Source organism: Arachis ipaensis, chromosome B2 (assembly GCF_059453495.1).
Source record: "Arachis ipaensis isolate K30076 ecotype BB chromosome B2, ASM5945349v1, whole genome shotgun sequence".
Taxonomy (NCBI): Eukaryota; Viridiplantae; Streptophyta; class Magnoliopsida; order Fabales; family Fabaceae; genus Arachis; species Arachis ipaensis.
Window position 1 is genome coordinate 40,945,599 of NC_142437.1, and position 17,567 is coordinate 40,963,165.

Sequence of the window (17,567 nt, forward strand, 5' to 3'; positions counted from 1 at the left end):
AACAGAAGATCATAAATAGTACAACAAAATCGTAGATACATGTAAGATATTTAAACCATGACCAAACAAACAACAATAATAAATGAAAAATGGCATGGTCACCATTTGAATTGCCTCCAAGGCTCTATTTTGTCAAATTCCCTAAGTATTTAGATGGAGCAACCAGTAGTGGACGATGTCAAATGACGCCTTGATGGGAGCCAGTGAGGGAAATACCAATGAAATAAAGGCAAGGTGGCCAACTACCCAAGGGGGAGAGAGTTGCTAGCCACCATTACTTAGGAGTTAGGAGCGGCAGTCAACAGATGAAGCTAATGACATCCGAACACAAGGTGGCATTTGAAGATGAAGGGGCAAGAAACAGGAGGAAATAAGGCAAGGACTATCAGCAGCTGCCAGGGTTAACGACGTCAACTCCTAACAACAGCTCTAATAGTTGACAGCAGCTACCCATATAATAAAATGGTAATGCTAAGGAGATCATATTTAAAGTTATCTTATATAACATAACATCTATAATTTTATACACATAATATCTGTAAATATATATTTATTACATTTAAAATTGCACAATTATTTTAGCGATAATTAATAAATACTAAATAAGATAATTTTAGACTATTTGAACAAATTTTTTATTATTTTTCAAACATTATTGATGGTAAAAAGTGGCTATCACTCCAAAAACTTGGCTAATTTTTTATATGAAAAAATATTGGTATTTTTGTTGGAAATGAGATTATTTGGTGTAATTACAAGTGGATGAATTTTGTAGGTGGAGGTCAACACATGGGAGACATGTTGCCTACGTGGCAACATCCTAGCCAATACACAGAGGGTGTTAGACCATCTCCTGTAGGGAACTCATCCCATTTCCTATTTATGGCCTATCTATCATAAAAAGTAACTTCACATCAGTTTTTGTATTATAAACAGTAAATAGGAACTCAAAGCATCTCTCTCTTCTTTATTAGGAGGAACTAACTTTAGTCCGTGTTGTGGTCCCACTTAATTAATTAATTAAAATAATTAAAATTAATGTAGTTACTATTTTTTTCGATAATACTATTTAAATTTATAAATTTAAAAATAATTCACTATTAAAATATATTAATATTAAAAAAATTCATATATAACAATAATACACAATATATAATTCGGGATTACACTAATTTGTAAAATTACTTAATACAAAGAAAAACATAGTTAAGCTCTATAGTTGACGACAAGCATTGTGAAATTGTCATATGTATTCAATCAAGTCCTCTTTCAACTATCTATGCTGCTGCCTATTTCGAAGTTGGGCATTTCTTTGGAGAAATTGATGGTATAGTGCAAAATCTTCCTCTCCCAGCTGAGGTTATGATAAGCCATTTTCGACATTGTCATACTCTAAGCCTTGAGTAAAACTTCCTGGATAATTGTCTCTTTCATCCTCAACAATCATATTATGCAATATAATACAAGCTCTCATTATGTTTGCAAGTTTCTTCTTTTTCCAAAAGCAAGCTGGACCACGTATAATTGCAAAGCGTACTTGCAACACTCCGAATGCTCGCTTCACATCTTTTTTTTGCTCTTCTTGGTATTGTGCAAATAACTTGTGTTTTTTCCCTTGTGGCCTTGAGATTGATTTGACAAATGTGGCCCATTCAGGATAAATACCATCTGTTAAATAGTATCCCATAGTATAATTATTACCATTAATCGTATAATTTACCTCCGGAGCACGGTCATTTAGAATATCATCGAACATTGGAGAACGATCTAAGACGTTGATATCGTTATTTGAACCAGAAAGTCCAAAGAACGCATGCCATATCCAAAGGTCTGAAGATAATACAACCTCAAGTATTATGGTTGCAACTCCACGATAACCACTCATGTACATACCTTTCCACACCTTTGGACAATTTTTTCATTGCCAATTCATGCAGTCAATGCTACCCAACATGCCAAGGAAGCCACGACCCTCCGCCATTTGTAGCAGGTGTCGTACATCATTTGGATTTGGTTTTTGTTAGTATTCATCCTCGAACACCGAAATGACACCTTCAACAAATTTTTTCAAGCATTCAATTGTAGTACTCTCGTCTATGCGCACATAATCATCAACAGCATCAGCTGCTACGCCATATGCTAACATCCATATCGCAGTGGTTCATTTTTAGAGTGGTGACAAGCCTCTTCTTCTGGTTGCATCGACCCTCTTTGGAAATACGGATAGACGTTTGAGAGAGCGTCTACTATCCAAAGGAACACATGTCTTCTCATTCGAAATCTCCGTCGGAAAATGTCAGCATTATACACCGGTTCATTTGCAAAGTAATCTTGGAAAAGGCGATTTTGTCCTGCTTCTCGATCTCTGTTGATCCATCTACGAGTAGTTGGGATAGAGCTTCTATTGATATCTTCTTCTTCTGAATCATCGAATAAACACTCATTGATCCAATTATCCATGAGTGTGTTATCTTGCCGTCTTGTTTGACCATACAAACTCTCATTAAACATATCATCAAAATTTCTAGCCATATCCATGCATTTTTTAGTATTTTTTTTAGTATTTTTAATGTATTTTTTAATATTTTTAGTATTTTTTATGTATTTTTTATGTATTTTTTATTATTCTTTTTTTAGTTTTTAGTATTATTTTTTAGCCATATCTTTCTAGCCATATAGGCCAACTCCTTTATATCATGAGTGTTTGAACCACTTCTTATGTTTCGACTAGCTTGATTGTAGCAACCAGCAAATTGTGCAACAGTCTTGTTGATCTTATACCATCGTTTCTTACATGCAACTACCCCCTTGTCATGTTGGCGCAAAATTCTACACAGTAGCTGTGAATTCGACTCCAAAATGTTTCGCCCTTTTGATCAGTATCAACTATAGGGTCAATTGAAACATTTAACCATGCACTAATCAACATCTCATCCTCTTTCCAATACCAGTGTTGAATACTATCTTGCCTCCGATTTTTAATATCATTATCATTGAGGTAGATAGCATCTAATCCACGAGGGTTGACAAAATCTGAATATTACAAATTTGGACTAGATTGTATCGGAATCTGAGAGGATGGGTTAGAAGCGCCACCAACACCAGATGAGTTATGTTTTGATGCACTGAAATGAGTTGGAAACGGCAAAGATGTTGGAGTAACATTTTCGATAGAGGGGTTAAATATGGATAAAAATGGAAAATGTGGTGTTTGTGAATTTTTGATTTTGTGGTTGGAATATAGGAAATTGATTATTATAAGGAGTTTGAAAATTGAAATTAGAAAAATTTTATGGATTTGGATTTTGAAATGTATTTGGTAGTGTGAAGTTTTGGTTTAGAACTTGAGAGTTTGAGGTTTGAGATTGTTGGGTATTTGGAGTTTGAGAAAAATTTTGTAAATAATTGAAAAAATAGTTGAGTTGTTTTGGATCCATTTTTTCGAACAAAAAATAATATCAGCAGAACTTTGATTTCGTAAACTTGGAAGAGGATGAAGAAGAATAGAACAAAGTGTGAGAATAGAAGTGTATGTAAGTAGTATATATAGAGTAATAAAATATTAATTTATTAATAATAACGGTAACATAGTAACGGCTAGTTTTCAACGGCTAATTTAACAACGGCTAGTTTTGCAACGGCTAATTTTAATAATGTGGTTAGCATTTTAAATTTTATAAATAAAAATAACCAACCCAACAAAAAATTATTTTATAAGGTGCAAAAATTAAATTTTTTTATGTAAATAAATTTAATTAATTATAATTTAATATAATAATATAAATAATATTCAATATTAATTATGATATAAATAATTAATATAAATTATTAATCAAATAAAAATTTAATTATTTAATATAATTAATTATTTTAATTATTAATAAATTAATTATGATTTAATTATTTAATTAATTATTATTTAAATAATTAATATAAATTATTAATTAATTATAAATATAATTATTTAATTAATTAAGATTTTATATAATTATTTATTTTTATAATAACATGCCAAGTGACATGTTATTATTGAATAATACAAGTCTCCATTCAGAGAGATTCTTTCTTCTTAAAATACGTGCAAAAATTCCTTTTTTCTTCTCTTCACATGTGAAAAAAATTATAATGAAAATTGGACCGTTAAAAATACTCTTATAGCAACACATCCCTTATATGTTGTATCAACATTTTCTGTATATCTATAATATTATAATATATTTCAAATATTAATATTCAACTAAAACATCATCTCTATTTTCATATTAAAAAAAAATTCTGCCAAAAACTCCTGGATACACTAGGTTGAATACATTTTGGGACAAATTGACAAAATTATTTTACCTCCACAAAATTCATACAATGAGGGGGCCACGTGGAGAGTTAGTCAAGAACACTTCTTAAAATACATTGAATTCTATCCAGGATTTAACTTTCAATCATGATACATATAAACAAAAAATCAATCATCAATCATTTAGGCATTGCATATAAAATACGTATTTGACTTCTAATAAAAAAATTGTCATACTTATAAACAGATTTGATCATTTGTCTATGGCAGATTTAATTATTTTATCGCAAAATTAATTATTCTAGTGACTGGTTATTTAATTAAAAGAAGAGTAAAATAACTAGATTTTTGAAGATATTGACCTTGAACTAATTTGTATAGTTATCAGAATTGAACCAGTAATTAAACCGGTCAAATTATTAGGTCACTAATTTAACCGATAAATTACTAGTCGAACCGGTTAATCCGGTATAATTAAATAATTATATAAAATTTAATTATTTTTTATTATAAGTATTTTTATTTTATTTTTATAAAAATAATTATTATTTTCAAATTTTAATACTTTATTAATTAGTTTATATTTATTTTATTATTATGTTATTGATGGAGGAAAACTGTTGGTAAAGATTTTCACAAAAATATCGCGTTACAAGTATAGTTCTAAACCAACAAATTATCCTCAGTCAACGTTTAATTAGGTTGTGACAAGTACAAACCCCAATAAAAATAAACCGAAGTATTCAAACCTCGGGTCGTCTCTCAAGGAATTGCAGGGAAGTGTATTTATTATTGGTTATGGGAAAGTATATTTTTGGGGTTTTGAAATAAGGAACAAGAAAATATAAATTGTGAGAAAAATAAACTAACAACTAAGAAAGGTCATAGCAAGGATTGAGAATTGGAATTCCTATCCTCATTATCATCGTCAATTGTGATGATAAGTGCAAATCGCTTTCACTTAGTTATCCTTTAACAAATGAAGAAAAGTCAAGGGAGCAAAATCGACTTAAGTTCACAAGTCCTAATCAAAGACTAGATTTAGTGAGACTCAAGCCAACTAGCAACTTTCAATCTCCAACCAACAAACGAATTTTGATAACTCAAGAGTCTCTAATTAATCAATCCAAGTCAAGAACATAAAAATCTATTTTAAAATCCAACCAAGCATTTTATCAAACACTTGGAAGGCACAAAATAAAAGTATGGAAAAGTAACAAGAAATAGTAAAATCTAAGATTAACAAATGCAAGGGATCAATAACCAACAATTAAAGAAAGAAGCAATAAACATGAAATACCTCAAATTGCATAAAAAGGAAATTGAATCTAACAAGAAGAGTTCATAAACTAAATTGAAAAAATAAAGAAATCGATAAGAGAAGATAAACTAAGATGCTAGAATAATAAAAGGCAGAAGAAAACTAAATTAAAGCAAGATGGAAATCTGAATTTTAGAAGAAAAAAAAAACTAAAAGAAACCCTAAAACTTAGAGAGAGGAGAAAGCCTCTCTCTCTAGAAACCTACATCTAAAACCTAAAGTGTGAATGAATGAATGATACGAATCCTTGTCCAGCTCCACTCTACAGCCTCTTGTCTTCGTTTTCGGTCCTGAAACTAGGTCAAAAGCAGTCTAGAAATCACCCCCAGCGAATTCTGTTAATTGCAGCACGTGACGCTCGTCACACGTATGCATCAGCCACGCGTACGCGTCGCTTGGACGAATTCCTGGTCACGCGTGCGCGTCATTTGCTTATGGCTTGGTCACGCATATGCGTGGATACTAGCTTCTCAAAACTTCAATTTCTTGTGTTCCTTCCACTTTTCCATGCTTCCTTTCCATCCTCTAAGCCATTCATACCCTATAAGCTCTGAAAACACTTAACAAACATATTATAGCATCGAATGGTAATAAAAGATTATTAAAAATTAGTAATTTAAAGACCTAGAAAGCATGTTTTCAATTACAGTACAAAATTCGGAAGGAAACTTAAAAACATGCAATTTACATGAATAAGTATAAGAATAGTGAACAAAATCCACTCAATTCAATCCTAAATATACCATAAAATAGTGAGTTATCAGTTATTATAGGTAAAAACTCACATATAGTTATTTTCATGTCAAGTTAATATTTAAGAACCGTTAAATGATTTGACAAGTTTGACTAAATATCATCTAACGATTTTCAACTATCAACTTCATATGAAAACAACTGCAAATGAGTCTTTACTTATTATTATATAATTTATTAAAAAAATAATATTAATAGATATCATATAATCATGAAAAGAAAAAATAAATTCTGATTAATAAAATTTTTTTATTTATTTTTTTAATTTGTATATATTTAATAAAATTTATAGTTAAATAAAATATAATTGATTTAAAAATGAGTGACTTTATAATTAAAATAAATTGAATATAAATAAAATAAAAGATTGCTATATGTATTATAATTTATACACAAATTAGTAAGAAGCACTGCAGCTAGGAGGTACAATTATCTTTGTTGCCTTCTAAAGTGAAGGGGTTCAAACCCTATCATGGCTATTTTGGAAAATTTTCTAAAATCCGCAAACCTTGACACTTGGCAAGACATGGAGCATATGGAGCACGGTAGAACGCTAATGCGTCGATGCATCGTAGGTTTCCTTTCAACTGCGACCCGAGCGGTTCAATCCGGTCTGGTTTTTACCAGATTTAACTGATTTTTATCGGTTCATTTTGGATTTGACTGATTCGTGCCGACTGGTATTATATCCAGTTTACCGGTCGAATCGGCCGATCCAGTCCGGTTTTTTTACTCTTAAAAGAATTTGTAATCCAATTGTCCTGTCCGCTAAGGAAACTTAAGAAAGTGCTAAATCATGTCTTTGTAATCCACCATGATTTGTCGTAATCCAATTTTAATCACAACAAAAATTAGAGAGGAATGGGGAATAGTATGTCAAAGAAATAGCACTGATTTATAAATACATGAATTACAGAATGGAAGGATCTTTGTATCTCTTGAAAATGTCTTCAATGTCAGCCATAACTTCTGCTGGTAAGGGGCGCTCAGTTTTTGTGAAAGCATCAATGTCTTCTTTGAGTTGGTCCAGAGAGGTAGCACCAATGATTGAGCTTGTCATGAATGGACGGTCTCTTACGAATCCAAGGGCAAGCTCAACAGGAGTTAGAGCATGTCTTTTGGCCAATTCAAGATATTGTACAGTTGCTTCCTGAAATTCAGCCACATGCTCAACATCAAACATATAAACAAACGAACAGGCGAGTATGTGTAATATTTCATTTATAAGTGCACATTTGGTAATACTGTAATAGTTTAGGCTGAGTTTGTTTCAATTGCTTTTTTCTAACAGAAGAGAAGAAAGAAAATCTAACTAGAAAAAACATTTTTTAAGACATCTATGAATACAAGTTTTAAAATGTCTATATAAGATTTAATTTTGAGGTTATTAAAAAAAAAAGCTAAAGAAAGCATCCTACAATAACAGAGGTTCAAGTCCTCTGAGGGTTATTGTTTTGAATTTTGATGTGTTTACAGACGGAAAAAAAATTCCTCCCAGCTACTATGAACGGTCATTGAGTTTAGCGGCATGACCCTAACCTTAGTGGATTGATCAATGCTGAACTTAACTAAACCTTTTAAAATGATAGAATATTCTTTTAAACTTAATGAGCTCTCTAAAGAATTCAGATGAGATACTCTTTTTAAATCCTAACACAAACTTTCCCTACCTTAAACTTTACTGTCAACAAGCTGCTCTGAATCTCATAAATTTATCTAAATAAAAGAGAAACGAAAATCCTTAAGTGGTGGCTTTTACTGTGCTATGAAATGTAAATTAAATACAAGAACTAGCATTCTGGCATACCCGTGCAATTGATTTGTTATATCTTTCCATATAGCCAGGGAAGAGGTTCAATCTTCCCTTTTTTGCAGCTTCAGAATTTATATCTATATATTTTCCAGTGAGTGATCCACCTCCAAGTGGGGAGTAGGATAGCAACCCAATGTTACAGTTGTTTGGATGGCAAACTTCCACAAGATCAACTGCAATAAATAAAACCAACAAAGAACCTGAATTATATTGAGATATATTATTAATTCTCAGAACTGCAATCAAGACACATAAATAAACCAATGCTGATGCGATATTCTCAAAACAATCATGAGCCGAACACCAGAGAGATTCAAAAGACATAATATATAGGCCATCGAAATCCTTTAAATATATGTGCCTTTGCAGTCTGCACCAGCTAAATGCACCGGATAACAGCAAAGTTAATAAATAGCCACATAATTTAAGCAGCTTTACCCAAATGCATTTAAACAAACATAAAAAATTGCTGCTATAAAATAGAAGGCATAGCCAGTGCTTATAGAAAGTTCTGAAAAGGTATTAACGGAAGAAAAATGGCTGTACCGCATACATGTATAGTTGTGCTGTTAATATGCTAGTATAGAATGTGGTAACATGATGGGAAAAACAGTAATGTGAGGGCAAGATCAAGTTTCAGATTTCCAGGTAAGTTGGCCAGATGAATCTATAATGGTGCTGAAACGGAATAAATGCTGAAACAGGGATTGACAGAGAACAACCGAGAAGAACTTAGAATCCAGATTCCAAACTCGTGTCAGGACTTAGAGAGAATTGAAACAAAATCACTTGCCTCTCTATCATTCTAACCTTTGTTGAGTGAAAAGCAGCCAAATTTCTAAGGACCATGAATAGAAAAGAAATCCTTGGCAGGAATTTTCCACAAAGTAGAAAGAATAAGGTAATGAAGGTACTATATATAATGTAACATATACAACTGTTAACAAGAGCAAACAGCCTGTTCCAAAATTCAGATGCAAACATTTCTTTCATTTCGGAATGTTTAGCAAGAATGTATTATTTATTTCTGAATTTGCTATGAGTTGTACAATAAAATCTAACAAAGCAATTTGACACAGGTTTCAAATCATCAGAACAAGAGAGTAGCAGCTTTGCTTCACAAAACACGATAATATTAAGTAAAATGAGTTCTGCCCGTGAGACACTTACTTTCAAACCGCAATCTAGCGAGCAAGCTATAGCTGTTTTGAATACTAACAATCTTGGGAAGTCCTTCAACTTTAGCTGCATGTACAAACTCCATCACTCCATAAGAAGTCTCGTTAGATACACCTATGTAGCGTACCTAAACCATACAAAAGTCTCTGAATCCCAAAAACAAGCATGAGAAAATGGACATGGTATCATGATCAATGTAAGAATTTTACAATAGAATCAGCACATGGTATACAGAAAAGGAGAGAGTAGAGGTAGTGAATCCCATATTGGTTATTATAGTTCATCTTTGTTTAGGAACTTGTCATCCCCTAGAATATGTGCCATGTGCCACACAGTGACAGCACAAGAAAGTAGCAACGGAAGTATATTTTACAGCCGTTCCACCCATCATCCAACTAAAAATGATTTTTTATATAAAAGTTAATTTTGTAACAGTCGTCTTCTTATACTTCTCCTCTATTCTTCTATTTTTCTCATTTTCTTTATGTATCTTCCTTGTCTATTTGATTCTTTGTGTATTTTTAAAAATTTTATAAAGAATAAGAAAAAAAAGAAAAGAAAAGAAAAAGAAAAGAAAAAGAAAAAATGCATATGACAAAACACAGAAATTCATTAAACAAAACACAGAAATGTGGTGATGATAAACAAATAAATTTTTAAAAGTCAAACGAAACATTTTGAAGAGACACATAGAAAGAAAATATAGAAATATATTGAAGAAAATTACAGAAATTTTACAACGATAAACACAAAAATATTTTGAAGGAAAACACAATCTTTTAAAGAGAAACAAAGGAAGAAAACATAGAAAGATATTGACGATAAACAAACTTTTTAAAGAGAAATACAGGAAGAAACAAAAATTTACGGATTATAAGCACAGAAAGTTTGTGGAACACAGAAATTTTTTTAAGGTCAACACAACTTTTTGACTGGAAAATAGAAAGAAAACACAAATTTATTGAAGAAAAACAAAGAAATTTTGTTATGTTAAACAATGAAATATTTTGAAGGTAAAGTAAATACACAATATCTTTAAGAGAAACACACAAAGAAAACACAAATTTATTAACGATAAACACAGAATTTTGGTGATGATAAACGTACAAAATTTTTTTAAGGTATTGAGAGAAAACGGAGAAATTTTATGCTCATAAACACCAATTTTTAAGGTAAACACAACTTTTTGTATAGAAACAAAGGAAGAAAATATAGAAATTTATTGATGAGAGAATTTGTGTGATAAATACAGAAATTTTTTTTAACGTAAACACAAATTTTTGAAGAGAAATATAGGAAGAAAACAAAGAAATTTATTGAGATAAAGCAGAAAAAATTTTGACGATAAACAAAGAATTTTTTTAAAGGAAACACTACTTTTTTGAAGAAAAGGTAAAACGCATAAGTTTGTTATGATAAAAACAAGCTTTTCTAAAGTAAATACACAAGCTTTTAAAGAAAAACAAACAAAGAAAACACAGAAGCTTATTGTTGATAAACATAGAAATTTGGTTATCATGATCACGGATACTTTTGAAGGTAAAAAACTTTTTGAAGATAAACATAGGAAAAGAATACAGAAATTTATTAATGATATATTGTAAGAATGCACATAAATTTTATGACAATAAAGACATAAATTTTTTGAAGTTAAACACAACATTCTAAAGGAAAACAAATGAAGAAAACACAGAAATTTATTGATGATAAACACACAAATTCTGTGATTATAAACACACAAATTTTTTGAAGGTAAATACAACTCTTTGAAGAGAAACATAGAAAGACAACACTAAATTTATTAAAAATAAACACAAAAATTGTGGTAATAAATACAGAAATTAATTTGTGTTATTCAAGTTGTATTTATGTGTTATTCAACTAAAATATTTGCACAATTCAATTTACATTTTAGTGTTATTCAACTAAAGTTTATGTGTTTTTAACTAAAATTTTTGTGTTATTCTTCTTTATCCTTTAACTAAAGCATCAACACAATTCAAAATAAATTTTTTGTTTTTCTTTGTTATGTTTATGTATAATTCAACTTAAAAACTTATTGTTTAAGTAAAATCTTCCATTTTTGAAGAAAAAATATAAAAAGACAGAAATTATTTTGCATCAATTGTAAAACATGAAAAAGAGAAGAAAAAGAAGAAACTAAAAAATAAAAAATAAAGAAGGAAAAAAAAAGACACAATAGCAGAACAAGAAGAAGCAACAATATCAGCAGAAAAAAAGTGTGATTTTACGTGCACGTTTGTGTGGGTGATTTTGTTGTGCCAATAAGTTATTTAACCAATTTGGTTGGATTTGGTTACCCAAAAAACTAGTCCATGTAACAGTACCTTTTCTCCAACAAATATGGCACTAAAACTAAGCAAAGAAAATTACAATATCAGCTTGAACCTACGGAAAAAAAAAAAAGAGTGAAAAATAAAAAGAAGTTCAAACCACCTGTAAGCCACAACTAGCATTCATAGGACCATACAGTAAAATGATAGAACTCAATTACCTTTCCTTCATTGATAAGTTCTTGAAAAGCTTGCAACTGTTCAACAAACGGGACACTCGGCCTCCATTGTGAAGGATCATAGGAATAAGCACCAAACAGTGGAACATAGCGATCTGGCCTAAAATAAAACAGAGAAAAAGTCATTCAAAAAACAATAGCTCAAACAGATTATAGTTCAGCTTTATGACTAAAGAAGCAAACAGGATAACATTTTCCTCATGACTGGCTGCATCTAGTAAACATTTTTTGTAATTGAAAAAAGAGGCACCGCATTGCAAAAGACTCCCACAAGCTTGGACCTCCAAGGTATATGCATCCAACCATACCCCAACAAGACTATGTGCCTAAATAATATAACTAGAAACTAAGAAAGGATGAAAGTGACACAGATCAGGCATTTGATTAGGTAGTAATTAGCTAAAATATATAAGTTGGGCAGGAAAGAGAGTGAGGCAGTTAAACACAAAGTAGGAAGGGAATAGGAGAGTTGCATGTCCCTCAAATACCCTCTATATATCTTGCAGTTTCAGCTTCTTTTATCAGGTCGATCTTGAGTTATTCTCGAATTGAATACATTCCTTTGATTTTCCATACCAGTTTATTTTTAGTGGATAAATGGCATGTGAACCAGTTACGTACTATGCATATTGATAAGGATAGAAAAGACAATAGTCTTAATAATATAACGAGTATAGTATAGCAAAATCATTATATTAATACTGCAATTTCTACTAATAACCAAGGTCAAGTGCAACTGTGTGTTGAACACAAATCCAGCCTCATGTATTGACTATATTTTATGTGCTTAACATTCTGAGCAGGGTGCCTATAATGGGTGTTGAAAATTAAGTTTGATGCAATTCTACTATACTTAGTAAACAAATTTGCATCTTGCTACACGTTATACCTTTAGGTGGTGGACTGTTACATGCTTAGTTCAACATATACTATGTCTTAAGATTCCAAAAACTGTATGAGTTCTAAGTTCCTGGAATTTTACAAGGAACAGTTCACACATGTTGAATAATACATTTACCACATTCTGTTAGGAACCACACACACAGAATAATAGAAGGGATAGGAGCATATGTATTATTAACACGCAGTGAAGCTGGATCTCAGCTTACTGATGAAGATGAGAATTAACTAAACAGAAGGAAAATGCACGGGACTATAGTGGCCCCTCAGTCCCTTCTCATACACTCGCAGATGCATAGGAAATTTATCTTAATGATAAAAAAACTAAGATTTAATTACTTTGTCGGTCCCTATAGTTTCACTGAATTTTTAATTAGGTCCCTATACATTTTTTCTTTTCAATTGGGTCCCTATACCATATTAGATTTTGTAACTAAGTCCCTACCAAAAGCATTGCAATTAACGGAATATTCTGTTAAACTATACAAAATATTCAGTCAAATATTAGGTATATTCGTTTTGTTTACAGAATATTCTGTTAATTCCAACGTTTTTGTCACAGCAAGGACTTAATTACAAAATCTAATATGGTATAGAGACTCAATCGAAAAAAATATATAGAGATCTAATTAAAAATTCAGTGAAACTATAGGACCGACAGAATAATTAAACCAAAAACTAATGTCAAATACTTCAGTTTTCACCCATAAAATAATGCAGAAAAAAAAAAGGCAATACATGGATGTTTAAACTCTGTAGACTCACCAGTGAATTTGTAACAGATCAATATAATCAGTGCCAAGGCGCTTAAGACTTTTCTCTACACTTTCCTTTATATTTGCAGCATCTACCCGCAAAACTTTTGCATTGTCCCGTAGGTAACTTGACCTCTCGGAATAACCACATACTTTTGTTGCTAAAATAATCTGTCGAGAAAAGTGGTATACAATCCTAGTTAAAGAAGGAACTTGGCAAAATTCTTCGGAAATACAGATAAAAGTGAATCTCAATCTTAAACAAGGTCAATATGTTATACAGGGGAAATTTTCCCCAAAATTCAACTTTAGTTTAATAAGCACCTTTACAGAATGCAAAGAATAACTTGTTGAAAATCCCTCAGGCAAACAGAAACGACAATTACTATTTAAAAACTGTATAACCTTAATAGTTTTTCAATGAAAGTAACCAAGCACTAATACTTACTTTCTTTTTCTTTTTCTATTTTTCCTTCCAATTGTCAGTTACTCTCTTTCTTAAAATAAGAAATAAGAATAAAACAAGCATCCAATACCTTGTCACGAGATTGAGACTTCAGCCAGCTAGCAATATACAGATCAGTTCTTCCCTGTGTCTCTTTCTTCATTGGAATTGGATACTGTAAATCAATACCTAATTGTCAATACATCTGACAACATAATAGCAGCATAAGATGAAACTGAAGTGTATCATAGGAACATCGCTGTTAATTGTTAGGGACAACAAACAACTTATGAAAATGAAAAAGAACAGTTTTGAAGGCTATTGTCAATACATTAGACAACAAATGGTGTAAAATGGTGAATAATAACGCAATAATATGATAACAGTTTGACAGAAAAAGCAACTTCGTCAGCAGTGTAAGGCTTACTAGGTAATTCCATATGGCATGTTGAGCACAAAGTACCAGATATGATGAAAGAGAGGTTCATTAATCATTATAGAATTGTTGGCTAAACCGAGAAAATCCATTACAAAAATGAAAAGTGACTATACTGATTCAAAATATTTTAGTTCAAGTGTTCAACCGATAAATAGTTGGTTGGAGTAGAATTCAGATTCAAGTCCTGGGTACGAAGTAATGCTTCGGGCAGACCCATGCACCTTATACAATCTCCAATGGTTGATTAGGGTTGCCTCCAATAAGAGGATAACTATGGTTCCACCAAGAGATAATTAAGTACATGTAGTTTCTATATTGAGAGATAATATGATACAAGAATCAAAGAAGCTACAACAAACAGCTAAGTGTTTGGTCTGTGGCCAATTGCTCACTCAGTGGGGGTGTTTGGGCAAAATCCCTTCCAAAAGTTACGACATTAGCATTGAAAGCTCTAGAATAACAATTTGCATACATAAATTGCCTGGCATTAGGTTGCAATCCACTTCCACTGTGACCAAGTACTCTTTAATACAGAGAGCCAAACACTATATGCATCAGTGGCAGAAAGAAGATCAAATAATAGTCTTAAGTTCAAAATCAAACTATAGCAATAAAAAGTTCTCTTAGAATGAGGACAAAAGTGTGTATTTCTAAACCACCTATGACTTGGAAGAGTTAGCTATCACAATTTGCTATAAAATAGTGAACCTTTTGTGTCTAATGGGAATAAAGAAAACAAAAACGAAAACATCATATGAAGCATGTCAATCATATTGAAACTAAGCAGTAAGCACAGAATTTTCAATTTTTCAAATGGAAATGGAAGCAATGCAATTTTATGATTTGAAGAATTACCGCCTCAGCAGTATCCAAAGCATTAATGCCATTCTCAAATGCATAACTGAGAATGCCATGAGATTCTTTCTCTGTGTTCTGCTCCCCAAACGTCATCTAAAACAATTGCACCAATCAATCATCAACTATCACACAATGCAGAATTCAAAATTGAAAAAGAAAAAGAATATGAAACAAGTCCTCTCCATTTGTGCAAAAATTCAGAATTTGAATGAGAAACCATAAACAATAAAATTTTACAGTTCCAAGAGTGATTTCACTGATGTTGAGGTCAGAGTCACCAAGCTTCCTATATTCCAATGCGTTCTTCTGGCCATGGCAAGCACAAACGAGATGCCTCAAGGTGCTTCTAGTTCTTGTTGTTGAAGGTATAGAAATGAGAGGCATTGATGGTGCGAGGGGTTGAGAAAGGGAACGTGCCATGACAAAGGAAGAAGAATTTGGGAAGGAGAAGGAGCAGGGGGATGCCATGGCTCAACGGAAGAGTACTGAGTGCCTGAACCTCTCCCTTAGCTTATCGTTTACTCCCCAAACGTTGTGGAAGCTGGTTCGCTCCTGATTCGGTAAGACCAATGAGATCATCGATCGACTTTGTAATTTTGTTGAAAAATCTATTTCATCCTCGTCAAATATTATATGACCCAAAAATCAATCATTAAATTAGGTATAATATACTTTTATATAGTATATATTGTTTAATTTATTTTTAATATATATTTTATAAAATAATAATTTAATAATTAATTTTTATTTATATATAATATAATTGATCTGTTATATATTTTTGTTCATAATATTATTATAAAATTATAAATTTTTTAAAATAAATTTTATTTTGATGTTTAATTTAACTATAAATTTTAAAATTAATAATACTATTGGTGTTATAATAAATATTAAAAATTTTATCAAATATAAAAAATACGATATTCGTGTTCTACTTCAACACCTCTTATATAATTAACACCTTATTAATTAGCGTTTTCTTTGTTAAAAGCATTTTTTGGATATGTATTTTTCAGTTAAAATACTAAAAGAAATAGATTTTTTATTTAAATAAATATTTTATTTATTAAAATAAATAATTATAAAATTCATTAAAAAAATACGTCTCAATCTTATCTCGTTTACATGGTATATGAGATATATAAAATTTGAAAAAATATACATATCTTATTTATAGTGTAAACAAGATATATTTATAATTATCTTGTTTACCGTGTAAATGAGATATGTGTATTTATAAATATAAAAATATAATTTTTAAAAATAATAAAAAATATTAAAAATTTAAATTGGACCTGTAACAACTCAAATTTTTATGTCAATACGATGTTTTTTGAAAAAATTTATTTTCAGCAATTAGTTCTATTTCGATAAGTTAATTCCGAGTTTCGAAATAAAATAAAGGATAATATAATTTTATTATTTTGTTATTAATTTATTTTTCATGCTATAATTATAACAGAGCCTAGATAATAATATTATTATTATTATCAAGTCCGATATTTGTCAATATAAATAATTATCAGTATTTCTTAATGAGTTTAGAGTTGTTAATGCTTCATCAAACATTTTTTATCCGTAAGTTACTAATATCATTTATATTAGTAACTCATATATATTTAACTATACATATATTATTATTTGTATTTTAATATATCGAGTTTTTATAATTATTCATTTAAAATATTTATAACTTGAACCCCGGCTCAGCAGTTTTAGAACTTGACACCTAGCCACTAAATCACCATTAATCATTATCGTTACCTTAGTTCCATTCACTTTGGCTGAAGAGAAATTTCTTTGCGGAACCATATGAATCAAGAGCGAGAATTTGATACAGGGCATTCCACCAGGCATCTATATAATTATAGTAGGGGTAGTGTTGTGATTCAAATTTTCTAGTAAAATTTTTACAATGAAAGGGAGGTTTTTTCCATTCTGATAATGTTATTACTTTCATAATCTTAATTTTTAGGAATATTAAATCTTTTGTGGTTAGGTCTTTATTATGAGTTAATTCAATGGATCTAGTGTCTATTAAGATAAATTCATACAGAAATCAAAACAGAAAAAGAATATTCTTCTGATGATTCAGAAAATTTTATACAACAATTAGATATACCATCTTCTTCAGAATCTTCTAAAATAGAGAAAAATTTGTGTCTAGGACTAAGAATATGTAACTGTGATAGTTGCATAAAATCTTTAAATATAATTACGAGAACTCAAAAGTCAATCAATACCTTAACTAGAGAACAAACAAACACTTTAATTTCT

At 30.6% G+C, this 17,567-nt stretch overlaps 3 protein-coding genes across 3 annotated transcripts; all 3 read right to left on the minus strand.

The window, feature by feature from the left end:
* Nucleotides 1-1,360: 1,360 nt before the first annotated feature.
* On the minus strand, nt 1,361-1,885 carry LOC107627146 (uncharacterized). Its single transcript, XM_088505828.1, has one exon. The coding sequence runs from the start codon at nt 1,883-1,885 to the stop codon at nt 1,361-1,363; it is 525 nt and encodes a 174-aa protein (XP_088361954.1).
* Nucleotides 1,886-2,020: 135 nt separating this feature from the next.
* Nucleotides 2,021-2,532, minus strand: LOC148573717 (uncharacterized). The gene is made up of 2 exons (XM_088505829.1): nt 2,181-2,532; nt 2,021-2,139 (listed from the first exon to the last, which is right to left on the minus strand). The coding sequence occupies exons 1-2, from the start codon at nt 2,530-2,532 to the stop codon at nt 2,021-2,023; spliced, it is 471 nt and encodes a 156-aa protein (XP_088361955.1).
* A 4,611-nt stretch (nt 2,533-7,143) lies between these two features.
* Nucleotides 7,144-15,890, minus strand: LOC107625222 (uncharacterized). Its single transcript, XM_016327802.3, has 8 exons — nt 15,525-15,890; nt 15,285-15,380; nt 14,082-14,165; nt 13,556-13,716; nt 11,873-11,990; nt 9,349-9,484; nt 8,173-8,351; nt 7,144-7,515 (listed from the first exon to the last, which is right to left on the minus strand). The coding sequence occupies exons 1-8, from the start codon at nt 15,753-15,755 to the stop codon at nt 7,276-7,278; spliced, it is 1,245 nt and encodes a 414-aa protein (XP_016183288.1). The 5' UTR covers nt 15,756-15,890; the 3' UTR covers nt 7,144-7,275.
* Nucleotides 15,891-17,567: the final 1,677 nt, after the last annotated feature.